Source organism: Pituophis catenifer, unplaced genomic scaffold, assembly GCF_029215685.1.
Source record: "Pituophis catenifer annectens isolate HBS135680 unplaced genomic scaffold, rPitCat1.0.hap2 SCAF_3, whole genome shotgun sequence".
Lineage (NCBI taxonomy): Eukaryota > Metazoa > Chordata > Lepidosauria > Squamata > Colubridae > Pituophis > Pituophis catenifer.
The window spans coordinates 199205150-199225986 of NW_027256883.1; the positions used below are offsets into that span (position 1 = coordinate 199205150).

At 39.3% G+C, this 20837-nt stretch overlaps 2 protein-coding genes and 1 pseudogene across 2 annotated transcripts in view; all 3 read left to right on the forward strand.

Annotated features, from left to right (window-relative positions):
* Positions 1 to 39: 39 nt before the first annotated feature.
* LOC139315099 (uncharacterized) lies at positions 40 to 4721 on the forward strand (annotated as a pseudogene).
* Positions 134 to 14069, forward strand: CSTF1 (cleavage stimulation factor subunit 1). Its single transcript, XM_070940063.1, has 6 exons — positions 134 to 237; positions 5475 to 5670; positions 7740 to 8017; positions 9547 to 9744; positions 10407 to 10797; positions 13429 to 14069. The coding sequence occupies exons 2-6, from the start codon at positions 5502 to 5504 to the stop codon at positions 13686 to 13688; spliced, it is 1296 nt and encodes a 431-aa protein (XP_070796164.1). The 5' UTR covers positions 134 to 237; positions 5475 to 5501; the 3' UTR covers positions 13689 to 14069.
* Positions 14070 to 20340: 6271 nt separating this feature from the next.
* CASS4 (Cas scaffold protein family member 4) overlaps positions 20341 to 20837 on the forward strand; it is a 54811-nt gene continuing 54314 nt past the window's right edge. Inside the window, exon 1 of the mRNA XM_070940064.1 lies at positions 20341 to 20409. Coding sequence (XP_070796165.1) covers positions 20341 to 20409 — 69 coding nt within the window. The remainder of the gene's footprint in view (positions 20410 to 20837) is intronic.

Here is a 20837-nt window from a genome sequence, read left to right on the forward strand (position 1 = left end):
TTGATTGCTTTTGCCTTCTTCCAGCCGCGGCTTCAATCGATGTGCGGGGGTTCCATGCAGCAGCCTGTTCGACGGAGCGGTCCTCGGGCCAGACTGCTGCTACCGCCGCCGCCGCCGCCCGCCCTGCCTCCGCCGCCGCCCGCTCCGCTTCACCTGCCCGCCCAGTCGCCCCTTGACGCCGTGGGGGCCCCGGCGGCCGTTCTGAGCGGAGATCGATCGCGGACGAAGGACGGGCTCGTAAGTGTCGGATCCGGTAGTTCCCGCGTCAGCCATTCGTTTTCTCGCACATGGAAGGCGGGAGAAGGTGGTGCCTCCCCTACGACGGATAAGCCTCTTGTCCTGTCCCCGTGGGTGTTAAAGCCGCCGCTCGGGAAAGAGGTGGAGCGCGATGGGACCGAGAAGGAGGGTTTGGAGGGGGGGGGATTTGTAGTTTGGGAGATCCTAAAATAACAAAAGACGGAAAAAAGATTTGGATCGAAAGATCTCCGATCCTGCCTAAAGTGAACTCCATCCACCCTCGCCCTATATTACTTATCTAGGCCAGGATTTAATCACTAGGCAGTTGTATAGATCACGCTATACGGCTAGTCCTCGACTTGTAGCTGTTCATTCATTCAGTGAACGTTCAAAATTACAACGGCCCTGGAAAAAAAGTGACTGATGGCCGTTTTTCACACTTAGGACCTTCCTAACATCCCCATGATCATGTAATCAAAATTCAGATGCTTGGCAACTGACTCATACTTACGACGGTCGCTGTGTCCTAAGGGCACGTGAACCGTGTTTGCAAGCTTTTGACAAGCAAAATAACAATAGCCCTTAGACTCATACACCGTTTATGAACACGTGAAACCACGTTTCACGGTGCTTTACAGCCCTCTCTACAGTGGTGGGTTTCAAAATTTTTTACTATTGTTTCTGTGAGTGTGGCTTGGTGGGCGTGGGGCGTGGCGCGTGGCAGGGGAAGGATACTGTAAAATTCCCACCCCGCTCCAGGGGAAGGTTACTGCAAAATCCCCATTTCCTCCTGATCAGCTGGGACTTGGGAGGCAGAGAATAGATGGGGGCGGGGCCAGTCAGAATTTTTACTACCGGTTCTCTGAACTACTCAAAATTTCCACTACCGGTTCTCCAGAACTGGTCAGAACCTGCTGAAACCCACCTCTGCCTCTCTATAAACAGTTTACATAGTCAGCATGTTGCCCCCAATAATCTGGGTCCGCATTTTACCGACCTCAAAAGGATGGAAGGCTGAATCAACCTTGATCTGGTGAGAATCGAACTGCCGGCAAGCAGGAGTCAGCAGGATTAGCCTGCAAAGCTGCATTTTAACCACTCCGCCACTACAGCTTAATCAATGGGGAAGCCAGATTCACTTTAACAACCATGTTACTAACTTATCAACAGCAGCCATTCGCTTAACAACTGTGGCAAGAAAGGTCATAAAATGGGGCAAAACTCACTCAATAAATGCCTCACTTAATAACAGAAATTTTGGGTTCATTTGTGGTCGTAAGTCGAGGACTACCTGTACAGTTCACAAGAACTGTGTGCAGCCTTTGCTGTGTAGATATGTGCAACTAGTATTCAGGCACTAGCACAGCACACCAAGCTTGTCCAGTTCTAATCTTAACTTTCTGAAATAATTGAATTCCTCAGATTTACAAAACACGCTAAATTATAAAGTAATGATAGTGGCTGTTTTTGCAGGTTGTACCAAGTGTGACAGAAAAATAATAAGTTGCAAGATCTTTTCCAGGCTTTCCTTGCCACTTTTTTTTCCTTTCTGTCCCCCCACCCCCCTTTGCCTTTCCTGTTGCAAACTCTTTCTCTCTACTATTCCTGTTTCCCTCACTTGCATTTGAAAAGAAAGCTCTCATTTGTCCAGAAAGGTTCATCAATAATCATAATAATCTCATAATAAAGCATGAGCACCTGACTATCTCAAAATTCCACTTGTCACAGAAGTGTGACTTTTGTTTTACAGTAGAAAAACTTTTTCCCTAACACCTGTTGTATCTCACTCCCTCAAAAACATTCGTCTCAATAAAATCTCATGGATCTTCTCGCTTTTGAATCCCAAAATGTGTAAGAATCTCTGTCATTTTATTGTTTGGTGTCCCTCTTTCTTGCAAATCAGGCACCCAGTGATCGATTGTTGAATAAAGTTTGGCAATTTCTCTTCTGCATTGTGCTCCTTTCTTTGGCAAAAATTCCACAACAAAAGTTAAGATTGTGTGAGTGCTGTCATTTGCACAACATGCTAACCCCATAGTTTATTAAACACTGATTATAGATTTAACCCTGTTGACTGTTCACACAGCACACTGAATCAAAAATTAACAACAATCCACTCTCTGGATTATCATAGCATAGTAACCCTCCAAAAAGCTAAACAAATTTAGCATATTATAATACAGTAATCAAACCACAAATTTGGTAACTATAGTTTAGCCTAACAAGCTGTAAACTGAGACATTCCATCTCTGAACTTTCCATATAGCTGTTGTGGTTCTTTTGTTCAATTGTTAGAATCTATTTTAAGAAGTAACTAGTATTACATCTTGGAACAAGGAATTATACAAATATATTGCCTTGTTTTTAGACAATACGTAGTATCTCCTTCCTGCTATTACATTAATGTTATATGTCTATGGAGATTCTCAGTCATCCAGGTCATGGCTGTCCCAAAAGTGCTTTTTTCCAAGAGGCAACTGGACTTTCTGGTTTTTCTTTGAAGATGTTTCACTTTTCACCCAAGAAGCTTCTTCAGCTCTGACTGGATGGTGGGGAATGGAAGGATTTATAGTCCTTGCGGACTGCTGGACATTTGCATTCTTTTAGCGGGGTCCTTAAGATCACCTGGAGGTTTATCTCTGTCATTAGGGTCACCTGAATGGTGCAAATTGGTATGGAGCCTTTGAACTGTTGAAAGGACTGTTGTAGATTGGAGATAGATGGTGTAGTATCCCTCCCGCTCTGTTGAGAGACTGCTGTTCAGTTTTGACATAGATGGCCTCTTTAACCCCTCTTTCAAACCAGCGATCCTCTCTGTCCAAAATATGGACTTTGTTGTCTTCAAAAAAGTGGCCTATGTCTTTTAAATGCAGATGGACTGCTGAACCTAGTCCTGATGTGTTTGTTCTCCATGTTGTACCATGCGTTTATGAAGTGGTTGTTTCATTTCTCTAGTGTACAGATCTGGACAAGGCTCACTGCATTGTACCGCAAATACCACGTTGCTCAGTTTCTTCATTGTATTTAAAATTGGTAGTGATCAAGCAGTGGTCCAGCAAGGTTCTGTGTTGTAGCAGTCATTTTTTTTCACTACCATGACAGCTTCAGTAGTTGGAATGAAGGTGAAGAGAGAAGTCACATCATAGGAAACCATGGTCTCATCCGGGTCCAGTTTTAATTTCCAAACCTTGCTGGCGAAGTCCTGTGAATTGATGTGATGGACTAGTTGGGATGGGATGGGTTGCCAACTAGAGGAGCTAATAAATTGGTGGCAGAACCAACCTCAGCCCAGAACATATATGTGCCATGCTGGACCTCTGCTTGATCACTGCCTATTTTAAATACTATTAAGGTTTCTACAGACAAAAACATGACTGCGCCATGGGTTCACCGGTGTCTCCCATTGTAGCCAACTTCTACATGGAAGAGGTAGAAACCAAAGCCCTAGACTCCTTCACAGGAATTCCACCCACTCACTGGTATAGGTATGTGGACGATACTTGGGTCAAGATCAAAACAGAGGAAGTGGAAGCATTTACCAAACATATCAACTCTGTGGACAAATACATCAAATTCACATGGGAAGATGTTAAGGAAAAAAGTCTATCCTTTCTGGACTGTGCAGTACACATTAAGGAAGACAGAAGCCTTAACATTGAAGTTTACAGAAAACCCACTCACACAGATCAATATTTACATTTTGATTCCCACCACCCACTGGAGCACAAAATGGGAGTCATCAGAACCTTACACCACCGAGCTGAAAACCTGCCTAGATGGGCAAAGATGGGAAAGAAAAAGAACATAAACACATCAAGGAAGCCCACAGAACGTGTGGCTATCCCAAGTGAGCCTTCATCAAATCTCAAAACAGGAGCTTCTCTGTAACAGACAATGACAAGAACAATAAACAAAGCAACGTTGTCATTCCGTACGTTGCAGATATATCAGAAAAGCTCAGGAGGATCTTCACCTAACAACATACGTGCACACTTCATACCCAAGAATACACTAAGGCAGAAGTCTGTCCACCCCAAGGATAAAACACTCGGACAGAAACTGAGCAATGTGGTATATGCAATACAATGTAGTGAGCCATGTGCAGATCTGTACATTGGGGAAACAAAACCACCACTTCATAAACGCATGGTACAATATTGAGAACAAAAACATCAGGACTAGATTCAGCAGTCCATCTGCATTTAAAAGACACAGGCCACTCTTTTGAAGACAACAAAGTCCATATTTTGGACAGAGAGGATCGCTGGTTTGAAAGAGGGGTTAAAGAGGCCATCTATGTCAAAATTGAACAGCCCTCTCTCAACAGAGGGGGAGGGATATAACAACATCTATCTCCAATCTACCACACAGTCCTTTCAACAGTTCCAAGAAGGTTCCACACCAATTTGCATCACACAGGTGACTCTGATGACACAGATAAATCTCAAAGTCACCTCAGCGACCTGCTAAAAGAATTCAAATGACCAGCCCTTTGCAAGGAATATAAATCCTTCCATTCCCCACCATCCAGTCGGAGCTAAAGTAGTTTCTTGGATGAGAAGTGAAATGTCTTTAAAGAAAAACCAGAAAGTCCAGTTGCCTCTTGAAGAAAAAAAAAAAAAAGCACCTTTGGGACATTAATGGTATGTTTTACAAATAATTCCTTCTCTATCCTTTTTCTTTATTTAATTGTCAAAGAGGTTTCTAAATATTCTAAACTAGCTGCTGGTAGATAGTTTTTACTATGTAAATTCTTCTTAAAGAATTCTTATTAATATGATTCTTATATCCAAGCATCTTTTTCCTGCCACTGTGTCCAGTTTAAAAAAACCAAATATCAGTTTATTATTAGACTTGACTGCAAATAGCTGGCAGGTAAGGTTGTCTAAAGGCCTAGTGCATTTCCTACAGTAAGTAAGATCCCCTGCTTGAATCATTTATGGAACTCTGTCTTGTCTTCAGTACCTGATGTGTGAAAAAAAAGTGGGGGGAAAAGTTTCTCTGTTGTTGCAGTCTTGACTTCTCTCTGAGTAGAAAAATCAATCTTTCCTATTCCTTTCTAATATTCTATCACTACCCATATATTTTGTACTTGTTCATATATTTTTTCTGACATGGTTCTTTTTGTCACCTAGTTCATTTTTACCAGTAGTTTATTATCCCGAAAACAGAAAAGTAGATACATGGTTGTTGTTTTCATTTTGTCACACATGTAAATCATTTTATTTTTGTTCTAGATACCTGGAAGGCAACCCTTGTTCACAATGTATAGGCCAAAAGTAAGCCTTAAAGACCGGCAACAACTTTACAGGCTTATTATTAGTCAGCTGTTATATGATGGATATATCAATATTGCTAATGGTCTGATAAATGAAGTAAAGCCACAGTCTGTCTGTGCACCCTCTGAACAACTGTTGCATCTTATTAAACTAGGTAAGTTGAAACATCAGCAAACAAAAATGTTAACAGTAATATCATTTTAGAATAGAATAGAATAAATAGAATAGAATAGAATAGAATAGAATAGAATAGAATAGAATAGAATAGAATAGAATAGAATAGAATAGAATTCTTTATTGGCCAAGTGTGATTGGACACACAAGGAATTTGTCTTGGTGCATATGCTCTCAGTGTACATAAAAAGAAAAGATACATTCGTCAAGAATCATAATACCCTATGACTATCACACTTAATGATAGTCATAGGGTACAAATAAGCGATCAGGGAACAATAAATCGTAAGGATACAAGCAGCAAAATTACAGTCATGCAGTCAGAAGTGGAAGGAGATGGGTGGTGGGAACGATGAGAAGATTATAAATAGTTTGACAGTGTTGAGGAAATTATTTGTTTAGCAGAGTGATGGCGTTTGGGAAAAAACTGTTCTTGTGTCTAGTTGTTCTGGTGTGCCCTAAATTTGGTTATAGTAATTTCCACACTGAAAGCCATTATTTTAATATGACCTCTTCCACATACCATTAATTAAATATGGCTGTGCAGAGATTTGGAGTCAAAGAGCAAAATGTAATTCAGCTGTAGGTGACAGGAAAAGTTGCAGCTGCTTAAGATACTTCCCAATGGTTCTATATATACACACTTTGAATTCATATGAATCTAGATCTCTGCACACCTAGCTTGCTTATTTGATTGATTGATTGATTGATTGACTGAACCACCATCTCATGTGATTCTGGGCAGCTTGCAATACAAAACAAAAGCAATGCAAAAAGTTAAAATTCACAGCAGCCAGGAATCCTAAAACCCACCATTAATTTAAGCAAGGGATTGGCACTCTCAGACACCCAGAGCACCAGACTGAAGCAAGTCTTTGGTTCTGCCTTCTAAAATAATGTTGAGCAATATTCCAGTCAATTGTCCAGTAACGGTGTAATTCTAATGGACTTTTAGAACTTTTTCTGAGGTGTTTCTAGCCTTCTGACTTTAAATGGTTGCCAGTCTAGCTGCACTATCGAACTATACATTGACATCACTGTAAAGGTCTCTCCTTTACCTTCCTTTTTCCGACTGTTTCGCACATTCCCAGACTTTCTCTTTTATAGGTTTAAAATTTTGATTCGCATGGAAATGAATGACGTATCGTGATTTGCACAATAAAGAGAAGAAAGTAATTGACTGGTGGGAAAGGAAGGAAAGAGCACACAAAGCACATTGTGCTCATACATTCTAAAGCAAGGCTTAGCTTTATGTTTGAATCAAATCAGTGCTAGGAGACAAATCATTTTTATTTCATAAGCATTCTCTATTCAGCTTGTCTATAGATATTAAATTTCTATGCATTAACTTTATACTTACTATGTATTTCACGAGTCAAAAAGAGAGGGCTATGAAAATATCTACAGACCCCTCATATCCTGACATAAATTGTTTCAATTTCTATCCTCAAAACGATGCTGTAGGCCACTGCACACCAGACCAACAAGACAAGGAGAGTTTTTTCCCGAATGCCATTACTCTGCTAAACAACTAATTCCCACAACACTGTCAAACTATTTACTAAGACTGCATTACTGTTATTTTTCTCATCTTTCCTATTACCTATCTTCTTCTACTTATGACTATAACCTTGTTGCTTGTATCTTTATAACTTAAATTGTTTTTATTGTTTCCTAGTATGGTTTGATTGCTTATTACTATCCTATGACTATCACTAAGTGTTGCATCTTATGATTCTTGACAAATATATTTTATCTTTTCTTTATGTACATTGAGAGTATATGCACCAAAGAAAAATTCCTTGTGTGTCCAATCACACTTGGCCAATAAAGAGTTCTGTTCTGTTCTGTTCTGTTCTGTTCTGTTCTATTCTATTCTATTCTATTCTATTCTATTCTATTCTATTCTATTCCTAAATAAGCTTCCTGTAATTTGCAATCTACAGTTATTTGATGCATTTGCTTCTTGTACAGCCACATGGTACATTATTGAATCAACTGTGGTTTATATTTTTAAAAAAATTAAGTTTGGTGTGTTCTCTCCTCCAGGAATGGAAAATGATGATAGTGCAGTTCAGTATGCAATTGGACGCTCTGATACAGTAGCTCCTGGAACAGGAATTGACTTGGAGTTTGATGCAGATGTACAGACTATGTCCCCAGAAGCGTCTGAATATGAGACATGTTATGTCACATCTCACAAAGGACCATGTCGTGTAGCTACATACAGCAGAGATGGACAGTTAATTGCTACAGGATCAGCTGATGCATCAATAAAAATACTTGATACCGAAAGAATGTTAGCAAAAAGTGCTATGCCCATTGAGGTAAATATTGAAATAGTATGAATCCATATTGTTGCTTCAGGTCTTTTTTGATCATCTGCTGTTTTCATAAAAAGATACATAAAGAGATACTGAATTCTACATGGAGAGACTGGCGACCTTCAGAATTCAGGCTCTGGTTATTTAATTTAAAAATACATATTTTCTTTAAATTTCAATGAAAGTCTATTAGTTTATATAAACACTATTGTAGGAGATACAAATAATTGCAGATGTGGTTGTGGATTGTCTTTGGAAATTCACTTTTGCTGGGACGTGGGAAGCTCACCTTTGTTGTTCACTTTCTGAATTTTAATCTTTTTGGTAATGTCTAAACAGCTTTATTTCTTATTTTTCCCTATCCATTCCCTTGTTCCTTTCACCTTATTGCAATCCAGTTTTGTTCTTCACAGGAAATTCTTTGTACAATTTTTTTGGGAGAACTTTGATTTACAAAGCTTGTTTTCAAATTAGTTAAAATATGCTCTGAATTTACCCAAATGGTAGCATCTAATAGCTTTTGGCCGATTTCAGAATCTAGGTAGAATTGGTCACAATGGTACAGTATTTCCCTGAAAATAAGACTGGGTCTTATTTTCTTTTGACCCCCTAAATAAGGCTTGGCCTTATTATCAGGGGGTCTTATTATTTTGGGGATGAAGGAGGCGGTGAGCGTGGGACTGGATGTCCCGTCGCTGCCGTCGCCTCCCCTCCCTGTTCTTCGCGCCGGCCGAGCGGCCCAACACGTCCCACCTCAATGGCAACAGCTGCTTCCCTTCCCACCGTCTCTTTATCGAGAGGGGTGGGGCGGGGGAGAAGCGAGACGCGTGGAGTGAGACCTGGCTCCCCTTGCCATCTCTTCTCCCACCCTCGCTGGGCATGACAGGACTCCTGCCCCTTGCTTAGCCACCTGCCCCCTTTAGAAATGCAATTTGGGGGTGGCAGGTGGGATGGGTGAGAAGTGGAACACAGGTCTTACCTTTCAAACTCCATCGCTTTCCTCGCCGTTGTGTTCAGGGAAACACGCTGTAAAAGAAAGTCTTCTCGCGAGTTCAATCAAACTTCTCAAACTCAAGATTAATTTGATAAATATTATAGCTTCTGCTCTGGGAATAACAGAGAAAAATTCCCCCAAAACTAATTTATTTCGGGGGAAAATGTATATTATTGCAATGCATTTTAGACAATTAGATTTCTGAATATGTGAAATAATCATATTTTATATTATTTACCATATAAATCATTTGTACATGGTAGTAGGTGGGCTGCCAAGATTTTGAAAAATGCTCACATGGCCACAATCTGCCATGTGAGAGTTTAAATGTATGTTTCCATTTCTTTTCCTATAACAGCTTTGCATTATCTTACTTTAAATAATTGTTAGGTTCTTTATGAAAGAGAATTAACAGTTCTGAAAAGATGCTGTTTGTTCTTTAAACTCTCTGGAAAGGAAATTAGTTGTGTATTTACATGCATTTTATTTTATATATTTAAAAGACTATATTTAAATGCTGTACTTTTAATTTTTACAGGTTATGATGAATGAAACAGCTCAGCAGAACATGGAGAACCATCCCGTTATTAGGACCCTTTACGATCATGTAGATGAGGTCACCTGTTTAGCTTTTCATCCAAATGAACAAATCCTTGCATCTGGATCCAGAGACTACACTCTGAAATTGTTCGACTACTCAAAACCATCTGCCAAGAGAGCTTTCAAATATATTCAGGTCAGGTTCTCCAATCGTACATTTCTAAGAAATATCATCATAAGCAACTTAGAAAAGATTTGTCTTGCTGGTGTTACTGAATATAATTTTTAGGTATAAGGGTATAAATGATACTTGATGATATAGCTTTTCGGACAGTTTTTTTAGTTCTTAAATTATGGGTCAAGCATGATAACAAGTACTTTTTCTGTAGTTTGTTTTAATACTTGGAACATTGAAAATTGATGAGCACAGAACAATGATATAGTTGGCAAAGACTATGTTAGTGTTTTTCTCTCAAACTTTTTTTTTTCTATTGAAAGCTCATCATTACTATTCCAAGTTGCTTGGTGGGAAATGTCTGTATTCTATAATCAGTATCCTTTTTTAAAAAACCTTAAAAATATTTTTTTAAAATAATAGTCATGCATTTTTAAGGAGAAAAATAAGATTCTTTCCCCCCCTCTTTTTTTTTTTTTTCAAATCTCTATCAAATATGTACTTGTTCTTGTTCACAATCTGTCTTATATTCTGTCTGACTTGTTCAGATAGCAGTGTCCTTCTCTGGATAGGAATTCATTTTATATTTAATATATTTATTAGCATAGTGGTTGATATTTAGATATGTTACAGTTATAGGATAGTGCACTCTAATGTTAATTGTTGAATTTCCAATTAAACAGGAAGCAGAAATGCTGCGCTCTATATCTTTCCATCCTTCTGGGGATTTCATACTTGTTGGGACACAGCATCCTACCCTGCGGCTCTATGATGTGAATACTTTCCAGTGCTTTGTGTCTTGCAATCCTCAAGATCAACATACAGATGCTATATGCTCAGTTAATTACAATGCAAGTGCTAACATGTATGTAACAGGCAGCAAAGATGGATGCATCAAATTGTGGGATGGAGTTTCTAATCGTTGTATCACCACTTTTGAGAAGGCACACGATGGTGCTGAAGTCTGTTCCGCCATTTTCTCTAAGAACTCCAAGTACATACTTTCAAGTGGAAAGGATTCTGTGGCTAAACTATGGGAGATATCAACAGGAAGGACACTAGTCAAATATACAGGTAGGTGAAAATTAATCTGAACAATATAATCTGACTTTCTCTGGTTTGGTTTTCGTAGTGAATCCTGTAAGTAGTTGTGTTAAGCAATGTGTATTCATGGACACACCTGGATTTTAGCAATGCATAATACAAACCTTGTTAGGTAATCACAATTTTTCACTTGCCCAATAAGTGTAAAATTAAGTTACTTTGTGAATCTGGAATATTTTGTTTTACCTCAAGAAAAATTCAGTAGTGCACTGAATTTTTCTTTGTTTATCCTAAGTAACTGAACAATCTAAAGTCTGTAGAAAGTATTTTGTAAATGACTTCAAACATTTTTTCCTGTTCTATAATGGCAGGTGTGCAAAATATACTCTGAATTTCTCCTAATCAAGTTATGGTTCACAGAGTATAATTTGCAAATCTGCCAGGAATGTACTTTGTACTTCTGAATTGCTATTTCCTAGAGAGCAAATGTTTTTAAGAAAAAATCCCAGGTAGGTTCATGCATTAACACATATGTTTCAAATAATACTTGGTATTAAAATGAGATTGCGTCTTCATAGAGTTTGTCATCAAATGCAACACAAAATGTAAGCTTGGCATTTCTCTGCTCAATGCTTTTTTTCCCTTCACCTTCAGTGTGAAATATTTTTAAACAGTGTAAAACTCCTAAAAGAATAATCGGAAGTCATTTAAACAGATCCATCTTCTGAGATTAATCTTGCCATTTCAAGTTTCACTTTATAATACATTAAGCCAGCAGGGTGCAGCCAAGATTTGACGTGCTGAATTGTTGGGTGTTACTATACTTCTTTTAAGAAATAAAACTGGAGAACCTTCTTTACTACACATGCTGTAATTACAACAGATCCAGACAAGCCAGCTGCCTAACACAAGATGCATAACAAACACTACACTACCCCATTCTAAACCCACTCTCACTAGGGCTAATTTGGGCCTAAGGCCACCCCAGTACACATTGGCATGAATTGAGTAGAAACCACTGCCCCTCAACCCAGAAAATTTATTTGTAGGTGTTAGTCATTAGAACAGAATATATCTAATGTATTATAATCAAAAAATCTATAGGTTCCATATATAGTGATTATTTTTATTTAGACTAGTAAAGCCATCTACTTGATAAATATAAACTCTTATATGTGCAACATAGTGTTTAAATTCTAAAAAGCATATTTTGGCTCTTTTAGTTCTCTGAAATATTGAAAGTTGTCAGTAGAAATTTAAGGACTGATGCCATACTCCATTGTAATGAAGTCGAACACTGAGTAAACTGAAAACTATATCTATGTTGTGTGTTGTCTCCCTATTTTTCGTAACTATAGTTCATTTAAGTCTAATCCTGCTCTTAGCTCTAATTCAATGAAATAAGCCTTATTTAATTAAACATGGATTACAGATGAATGATAAAATTACATGTTAGTTCACTGTTTTACTGATATAAACTAGAAGTTTTATTGAATAGCAATCCGGTTTTTTTTTTCTCTCTTTTCTGTTTTAAAAAATCAGATGTAGATGAAAGATAGCATATAGTCTTCCCTTAACAATACCAATTTCCTTAATCAGTAAAGGCAAAATTCAAATTCTGGCTATTTTTGAAAAGCTAAGTGAATATGATATTCTTTTCTTGTATTCTTTTGGGAGTTAAGCTATTGCTCCAATGGCCGAGTTTCATTCTACTCTCGAAATAACAGCTGACTTGGCATTATAGCAATTTTCCATTGTTTGTGATAAATGGTTATAATAGAGGAAATTTATATCCTTTTACACTCAGAAGGTTTGAAAGATTAAGTTGAGCTTGACTGCTGATGCCTTCATGGATATGGTCAAGGTAGTTTTCATGGCAGCAATAGATAAGCGGTTTATCATTGCTTTCTGGATTATTATGTCAATCTCTCAGTCTGGCCTACAGCTTTAGTATTTAGTAAAGTCGTCCAATCAGGTACCATCCAGGCCTGATCCTGTTTAGCTTCTGGATTCAGTGATGGCCATGTGAGAAATGAAGTCCTATTTCCAAGTACTATGAATTTGAAGGAGCATATACACTACCCCAAACAATATGAACTAGTCTGGACTTCGGGAAACACTGAGGGTTCTCTTTTCTGTGAATATTCTTGCTGACCTTACTAATGAATATGTTGTTGCCTATTTTAGGAGATTTGACATTCTTATTGTTGGGCTTTAATACTTAAAAATATTGAATCCATTCGGCCAAGGATGGCATATGTCCGTGATGGCAAACCTATGGCACGCGTGCCACAGGTGGCACGCAGAGCCCTCTCAACTCTGAGAGGGGGGTCACACACACATTAGATTATGAGTTATAAGTGCAGGGAGGCCTACTAGGCACAAAATGGGGCATGGGGGGTGCGGTGTGGCCCCCCGCGGCCTGTTTTTGCTCCCAGGAGGCTGCAGGGAGGCCTACTAGGCCCAAAATGGGGCATGGGGGGGTCGTGTGTGCATGTGCGGGGGGTTGCGCACGCATGCACAGGGGATCATGCGCACATTGCATTATGGGTGCAGGGACGCAAGGGTGCTTTAGGCACACGACAACAAAAAAGTTAGCCATCACTGGCATATGTGAATACCATATAATTAATTGTATGCAATATGCTGTTAAACCTGCAGGAGCTGGCCTGAGTGGACGCCAGGTTCATAGGACACAGGCTGTTTTTAATCACACCGAAGACTATGTGCTCCTTCCAGATGAAAGGACCATTAGCCTTTGCTGCTGGGATTCACGAACGGCGGAGCGAAGAAACCTCCTTTCCTTGGGGCATAATAGCATCGTTCGCTGCATTGTCCATTCGCCTACAAATCCTGGATTCATGACTTGCAGTGATGATTACAGAGCTCGATTCTGGTACCGAAGATCAACCACAGATTAAAACAGCAGTTCTGAAATGCTCGCTCAGATTTTATTCCATTTTCTTTTACAGCTAAGTCTGTTTTTATTATGATTTATTTCAGAAGTTTGAAAACGAATCACCTGTAAGAAAGAAACAAGCCCTACCTGAAGGCTATTTTTTTAAGTTGTGGTCTTATATTTTTTTTAAAAAAATAGAACCCATAAATTTAATTTTTTTCTTAAGTGTACGAGTCTGCCCATTTTTACTACTTAAAGTTGGTCTTTTGTTTTTGTGTTTTTAACAAAACGTTTAATAATCTTTATTTCCTTGTATATACATTTAATTGCCTAGTCCTGGTTTGTAATTTTATACTATGCTTTAATGATTTGTTATTCTTTAGACGATTTACATCTGCTAGCCTACAGTTCCCTAATTAAAACTAATTCTTACAGCAGCGTGTCTTTGTTTTCTCAGACTTAACCATTTCCTGTTTCTACATCATAATCCCAAATAAGGAACACATGTTATGACTACAAAATACATCTAGGAAGTTCTGGTTAATCATATGCCTTCTCTGAGCTAAGATTGGTTTGAAGGTGAAATTTCGTCACCAAACTATACATAATGGACAAACTGCAAATTGGAATTTAATCTCTTCTAACACTTGAAATGAATGATATGCTAGGAAACACAGCATAGATAATTAAAAACCTATTAAAATAAGTCCATCTTCATCTCCATTTACAGATAAGCTGTTCAGACATACTCTTAAATATTCAGCCAACGTAAATACTTTATTTTCCAGACAGTGGATTTTCACATAGGAACATTTAGAGTCAAGTCATTTTCCTTGTATCCATTGAGAAATAATGTTTTTTGTTGTTTTTTTTTAATTTGATTTATATGCCGCCCTTCTCTGGAGACTCAGGGCGTCTTACAATGCGTTAAGCAATAGCCTTCATACTTTTGTATATTTATACAAAGTCAGCTTATTGCCCCCACAAACTGGGTCCTCAATTTACCTACCTAAGAAAGGATGGAAGGCTGAGTCAACGTTGAGCCTGGGGAGATTCGAACTTGCAGTAATTGCAGGCAGCTGAATGTTAATAACAGGCTATTAGTCTTCTGCGCCACCAGGCTCAGTTGGTTTGTATGGGATGAAATTTTGCTCAATAATACACTAGGATATAGTTTAATAAGCTGCAGTTAGTTAGATTTCAACAAACACATTTTACAAACCACAGTGGCTAAGTTCCCACAAGGTGCTAAATTAAACAGTTGGCTTAGTGCAAAATAGCAAATTTGAAAATGGGCAGTAAAACACCACCAATACTCATTTCAGCTTCCCAAAGTCTTGCTTTTAAAACTGTCTTGACAAAAGTAATTTTATTCCTGAGAAACACTAAAATAGAATTTATTTGTAACAGGAAGTAAACCCGTTGAATGTTGTGTAAACAATTCAAAAAGAGGAAGGGACTGTCGGACCTGTGGATACTTGGAGTTACAATTCTCATACTTGGGGTTAGAACAGGGGTGAAATCCAGCAGGTTCTGACAGGTTCTGGAAAACCGGTAGGGGAACTTTTGAACAGTTCGGAAGACCAATAGTGGAAATTTTGTGTAGTTCAGAGAACCAGTAAATACCACCTCTGGCTGGCCCCTGAGTGGGGTGGGAATGGAGATTTTGCAGTATCCTTCCCCTGCCACACCCACCAAGCCACGCCCACAATACTGGTAGTTAAAAAAATTGGATTTCACCACTGGGTTAGAACTGTCACATCTTAATGACTGCTGGCTAGTTCTAAGGGGAGTTGAAGGACCTGGTTGTCTACCCTCAAATGGTTGTGTTTGCATGACATCTGAGCTGCAAGCCAGCCGTATTTTAGCTTAGTGGGCTGTTCAAATGTGTGGTTAATTTGTATTCCATCATTTCAGGAAAACCAGGGAAAGTGTTGAGTAAACCAGGATTAAATTAATGTATGAAACTTGGAACAAGAAGCAGCAATACCCTCTAGATACTTCCCCCCCCCCCTTGGAGAGTATTCTAAATTGGACATAGTGGAAACAAGGGATTGAGCAATGGCAATAGTGTGCAAACAGGCCCTTTTAAGGGTACCTTATTCAAGGGCCACGGGGCCTGGAACTGGCTAGCCCCAGAAAAATGACTAAGCAACTCAGTTAGTAACAATCAGGAAATAATATTTAAATCATTTAATACCAAGAAAGTGAGTAAAGCAGGAAACAAATGCATGGATTGGAAGTCATTTCTCAAAAAACCCCTTTGTTCCAGAAACAGCCCTAGATGACAGCTCTAAGTGCCCCTGTTGGGTATAAATTAAAGATGAGGAGGGGACCATCTGCAGCTGATTTGCTTTCCTTTTACCTGCCCACTCTTATTTTCAGTGCATACCCAGCAGATGTGGAGGCAGAGAGAGAGAAAAATAAGCCTAGGGAAAAATAAGCCACAGATTGAGCTAAAGAGGTGGGGAAAGTTAAAAATGCAATTAATAATTAAACAAATGTGATACACAATCACACCCTCCATTTCCACCGTTCAAGCCCAAGTGTATGAGAGAGAGAGGGATCAGCTGCCCTGGGAGAACTGTGAGCTTTACAGAATATTTGGAGGGGAACTGGCCAGAAGGGGAAAGATTTGATGGAGCCTGTGGGAATTGGCTGGAAGCGCTTCTTGATTGATCACCTACTCTTGGCCTTGTCTCGATGAGAATGGCCTGGTGGTAGAGGATGACTTTGTAGTCTGGGATGGGTAATGCAAACACAATTGCCAAGTGCTGCAGTCCTTGGCACATTTGGATGGGGATTAGTGGATTTACTGACAATGTCTATTGAGAAAACTGCATAGAGGTGGACTGTTATAATATGGCTGAGTTCCTATGTCATAGAATTGAAGCACAGTTCAGGAAAAAAACCAAAGGAGGTATTAATAAATGGTTTATCAGATCAGATAAGCTATCATTCTGTCCTTAGAAAAGGTTGCACTCATTCTAAAGGGTCAAATTAATACTCTAGTACTGCTTTATACTGCACTAATAAGACCACACTTAGAATACTGTGTCCAGTTCCGGTCATCACGATGCAAAAAAGATGGAGACTAGAAAGAGTGCAGAGAAGAACAACAAAAATGATCAGGGGACTGGAGGCTAAACCGTATGAAGAACGTTTGCAGGAACTATAGTTTATAGTTTGTTTGTTTGTTTATTTATTTATTTATTTATTTATTTATTTATTTATTTATTTATTTATAGTTTATTGGATTTCTATACCGCCCTTCTCCCAGGGGACTCATTACAGCCACATTAAAACACATAAATTTATAAAATTTATAAAATTTAAAACCAATTAAAACATATACAATTTGGCCCTCAATTAAAACACACATACACCCACTTAAAATTCATATTAGGCCAGTCCGGCTTGCTGAAACAGGAAGGTCTTTAGGGCACGGCGAAAAGTGTGCAGGTCGGGGCTAAGACGAGGCTCTAGGGGCAGCTCATTCCAAAGGGCTGGTGCCCCCACAGAGAAGGCTCTTCCCCTGGGTGTCGCCAGTTGGCATTGTTTGGCCGATGGCACCCTGAGGAGCCCCTCTCTATGGCAGCGTATTGGCCGGTGGGAGGTTGTTGCTGGCAGAAGGCGGTCTCGTATGTATCCTGGGGAGGGTATGTCTAGTCTAGCAAAGAGAAGGACTGGGGGACATGACAGCAGTCTTCCAATACTTATGGGGCTATCACAGAAAAAAGGGAGTTGATCTATTCTCCAAAGCATTTGAGGGCAGAATAAGAAGTAATGGGTGGAAGATTATTGTAGAGAGATCCAACCTAGAATTAAGGAGAAATTTCTTGTCAGTGGAACAGCTTGCCTCTGCAAGTTGTGTGTGCTCTATTATTGGAGGTTTTCAAAAAGAGATTGGACAACCATTTGTCTAGGATGGTATAGAGCAGGAGTGTCAAACTCAAGGCCTGGGGGCCAGATTTGGCCTGGGGGGTGCTTAGATCTGGTCCATGGAACCGCCCTGGAAACAGCGAAGGACCAGCCCGTGGTGCCTCTGCCAACAAAAACAGAGTTCAGGAGAGCTGTGTGCAGCCCGCTTGAGTTCTGTTTTTACTGGTAGAGGGTTGCAGGAGGCTATCACAGCCGAAAACGGAGCTCGTGAGCCCATTTTTGCTAACAGAGTGCTCCTGACCCGAGTGACATCGAGCTGGCCACGCCCACCCTGGCCCCCCAAGGTGAAACACAACCCTGATGTGGCCCTCAATGAAATTGAGTTTGACACCCCTGGTATAGAGTATCCTGCTAAAGCAGTGAATTGGACTATAAGACTTTCAAGTTCCCTTCCATCTTTGTTACTCTATGATTTTATCTGTGTAATTAAAACACATGTGTTTTCTGATACAAAAAGCTTTTTACAAGCAGTCCTACTTAAAAATACCCTCACCAGGGTCAGGTAATGTACCATTTAAAATTACTGCAATGCATTCTAAATGGGGTTGCCCTTAACGACAATTCAACAGCTTCAGTTAGTATAAAATACAGAAAGAAACGTATATTTTTATTTGTTAGATTTATATCTGCATTTCTGTCCAGGTGGAGTAGAGCAAGAAATGAACTCCACAGCAAGATTCAAACTACTTTTATTGAGATGGGCTATAGTAACAGAATCTTTTAAGTCTGTGCCCTACTTACAATTTCATAAATTAGCTTCTTACAATATTGTACTTCTTAAATTAGTGAGCTGTCTGTCTGATCCACTTCCGAATATTTTCTGTCTTTATGTATTTAAAGTAAGCTTTACCCCCATCTGCTCGAGCTTACATATCTCCATCAAGGTCATTTTCCTTATGCTTTTCATTCAACAACATTAAGATGTGTCAATTTCACCTTCCAGAATTGCCCAGCCAGCTCCCCGTTCAATTCTGGAAGCTGAGGTGCAAACATCTTCAAGTTTCTGAGGTTAAGAAACTTCTAGAAGCTTATTACATGGGACCTTCACTTCATCCCTATAACAAACCTGCAGAGTAGTTTGGACTGAGTCAAAGTCACCCAATGGCTGAGCAGGGACTTGAACCTATGCCTCTCCCATCCTTGCCCAACGCCTTAAGCATTATACCACACAGGCTCTTTAACTGGAACTAGGTCTTCGGTGAACTTTTTGCCTTTACAGTCTTAATACCTAAAGCTTTTGCCAAATATGGCAACTTTTAATACCTGTGAACTTCACCTCTGAATTCCCCCACCCAGCATGGGGAAGTTGAAGTCCAGACATCTTCAAGTTGACAAGTGTGAAAAAACTGTGGTCTAAAGGATCTGAAGGAATGTCTCTTTCAATACGGTACATTCTTACGTATTTCCTAAAGATTTCGGAGACATACTCCAAACAGCTTCCACTGCTGAAGTTTCCTGAATGGTGATCCCCACATCTGAAGTGAGGTATGTCTGACACAGACTTTATTGTCTTTCCAGAACAAAATGGTCTTTCCACCGTTCTGGGTCTTTATATATGTTAATATTTTACATGCATGTTTTGGAAAAAAAAGCTTTCTTTTATTGGTTTATATGTTTATATGTTATGTTTTTAATTTTTTACTTCATTTTAGGCACTCGGTGAAAGTTTTGTTTTGAAGGGTACATAGGCATTTTTGAAATAAAAATAAATTTGGTAAGATAGACGCCTTTTTTCCTAGAAAATCGATTCCACTGAATTGCACTAGGATTTCCCTATGCGTAGACATAATCATGATGGGTGGTATTACATCTTAAGGTAAAGGTAAAGGTTCCCCTTGCACATACTGTATGTGTTAGTCGTTCCCGACTCTAGGGAGTGGTGCTCATCTCCATTTCAAAGCCAAAGAACCAGCGCTGTCCAAAGACAGTCTCCGTGGTCATGTGGCCAGCATGACTAAACGCCAAAGGTGCACGGAACGCTGTTACTTTCCCAACAAAGATGGTCCCTATTTTTCTACTTGCATTTTTTTACATGCTTTTGGATTGCTAGGTTGCCTGAGGCTGGGACAAGTAAAGGGAGCTCACCCTGTTACACAGCACTAGGGATTCGAACCGCTGAACTGCTGACCTTTCGATCAACAAGCTCAACGTCTTAGCCACTAAGCCACCACGTCCCTCTTTACATTTTACATTTTACATGTTACATTTTACACACAGCCTAATCCGCTGCCTCTAACAGCCTTCTTTAAACCCAAAGCATGAAACCTTACACTCCATCTTCCAAGTCTTAATGCAGCTTTGGATAATTTCAGAACTGGATCAGAACTATCAATGACATTTCATCCCAGTGGTTCTTAAAAGCATTATTCCCACTAGGAAAGCAAAGATACCGCTTCTTGCAATATGTTTACAGCTAGCAAGCCTTACAGTCCTTCCTACTTGTCTAAAATAGGAACTACAGGAAGATGAAGCAAAGCAAAAAAGTTTTTTTTTCCTGTGTGTGGTTATTTGAAATAAAGCTGCAATCAGTCATGAGAATTCAACTCATTTTAAAATTAGACTCCCGCCTCTGTTCTGATCGTTTTGCACCGATGGTGTTCAGCTTAGCTGAAAGAGATAGAAATTCCCCTGAACGGGACGCCCTTAGAGGGATATGATTTCAGATCCTTTTTCTCAAAACACTTCTGACCTCAGCCTTCTTGCAAAACTCAGCTGTCCTGCTTTGATGATTGATGATGATTCAGGAAATGGTACCTCTTACAACTATGGATAGAAAAATTGGATTCGGCACATTTGCAAAGGTAAATTCAGGGGGATTTTGATAGCAGAAATCTTTGAAACGTGAATTAAGAGAGGTGTGTTCCAGTCTTCTACAGATATTCAAAACATCATTGACATCATCGGGACTTAATTCTAGAGAAGCGTGTCTATATGACAGCAGTTTAAGGGAACTTAAACTTTCAATAAGTTTTGTTGGACATAATTAGAGTAGTTTATGAATAAATCTGCAGAGACTAAAATTCTTCTGTAGCACTCCTGTACTTATTTATAGGCTTGCACTATAAACATTATAAGGCTTTTTTGGAGAAATCTAAAATAGTATTGAAGAACCAATGGAGAACTAAAAACATAATAACAATAAAATTCAGACCTGAACTGGGCACAGGATCTAACTATCTGTACTTTTGAATGGTTAGGAAAAGGCTGATGGAGGATTTTATTTTGTTTT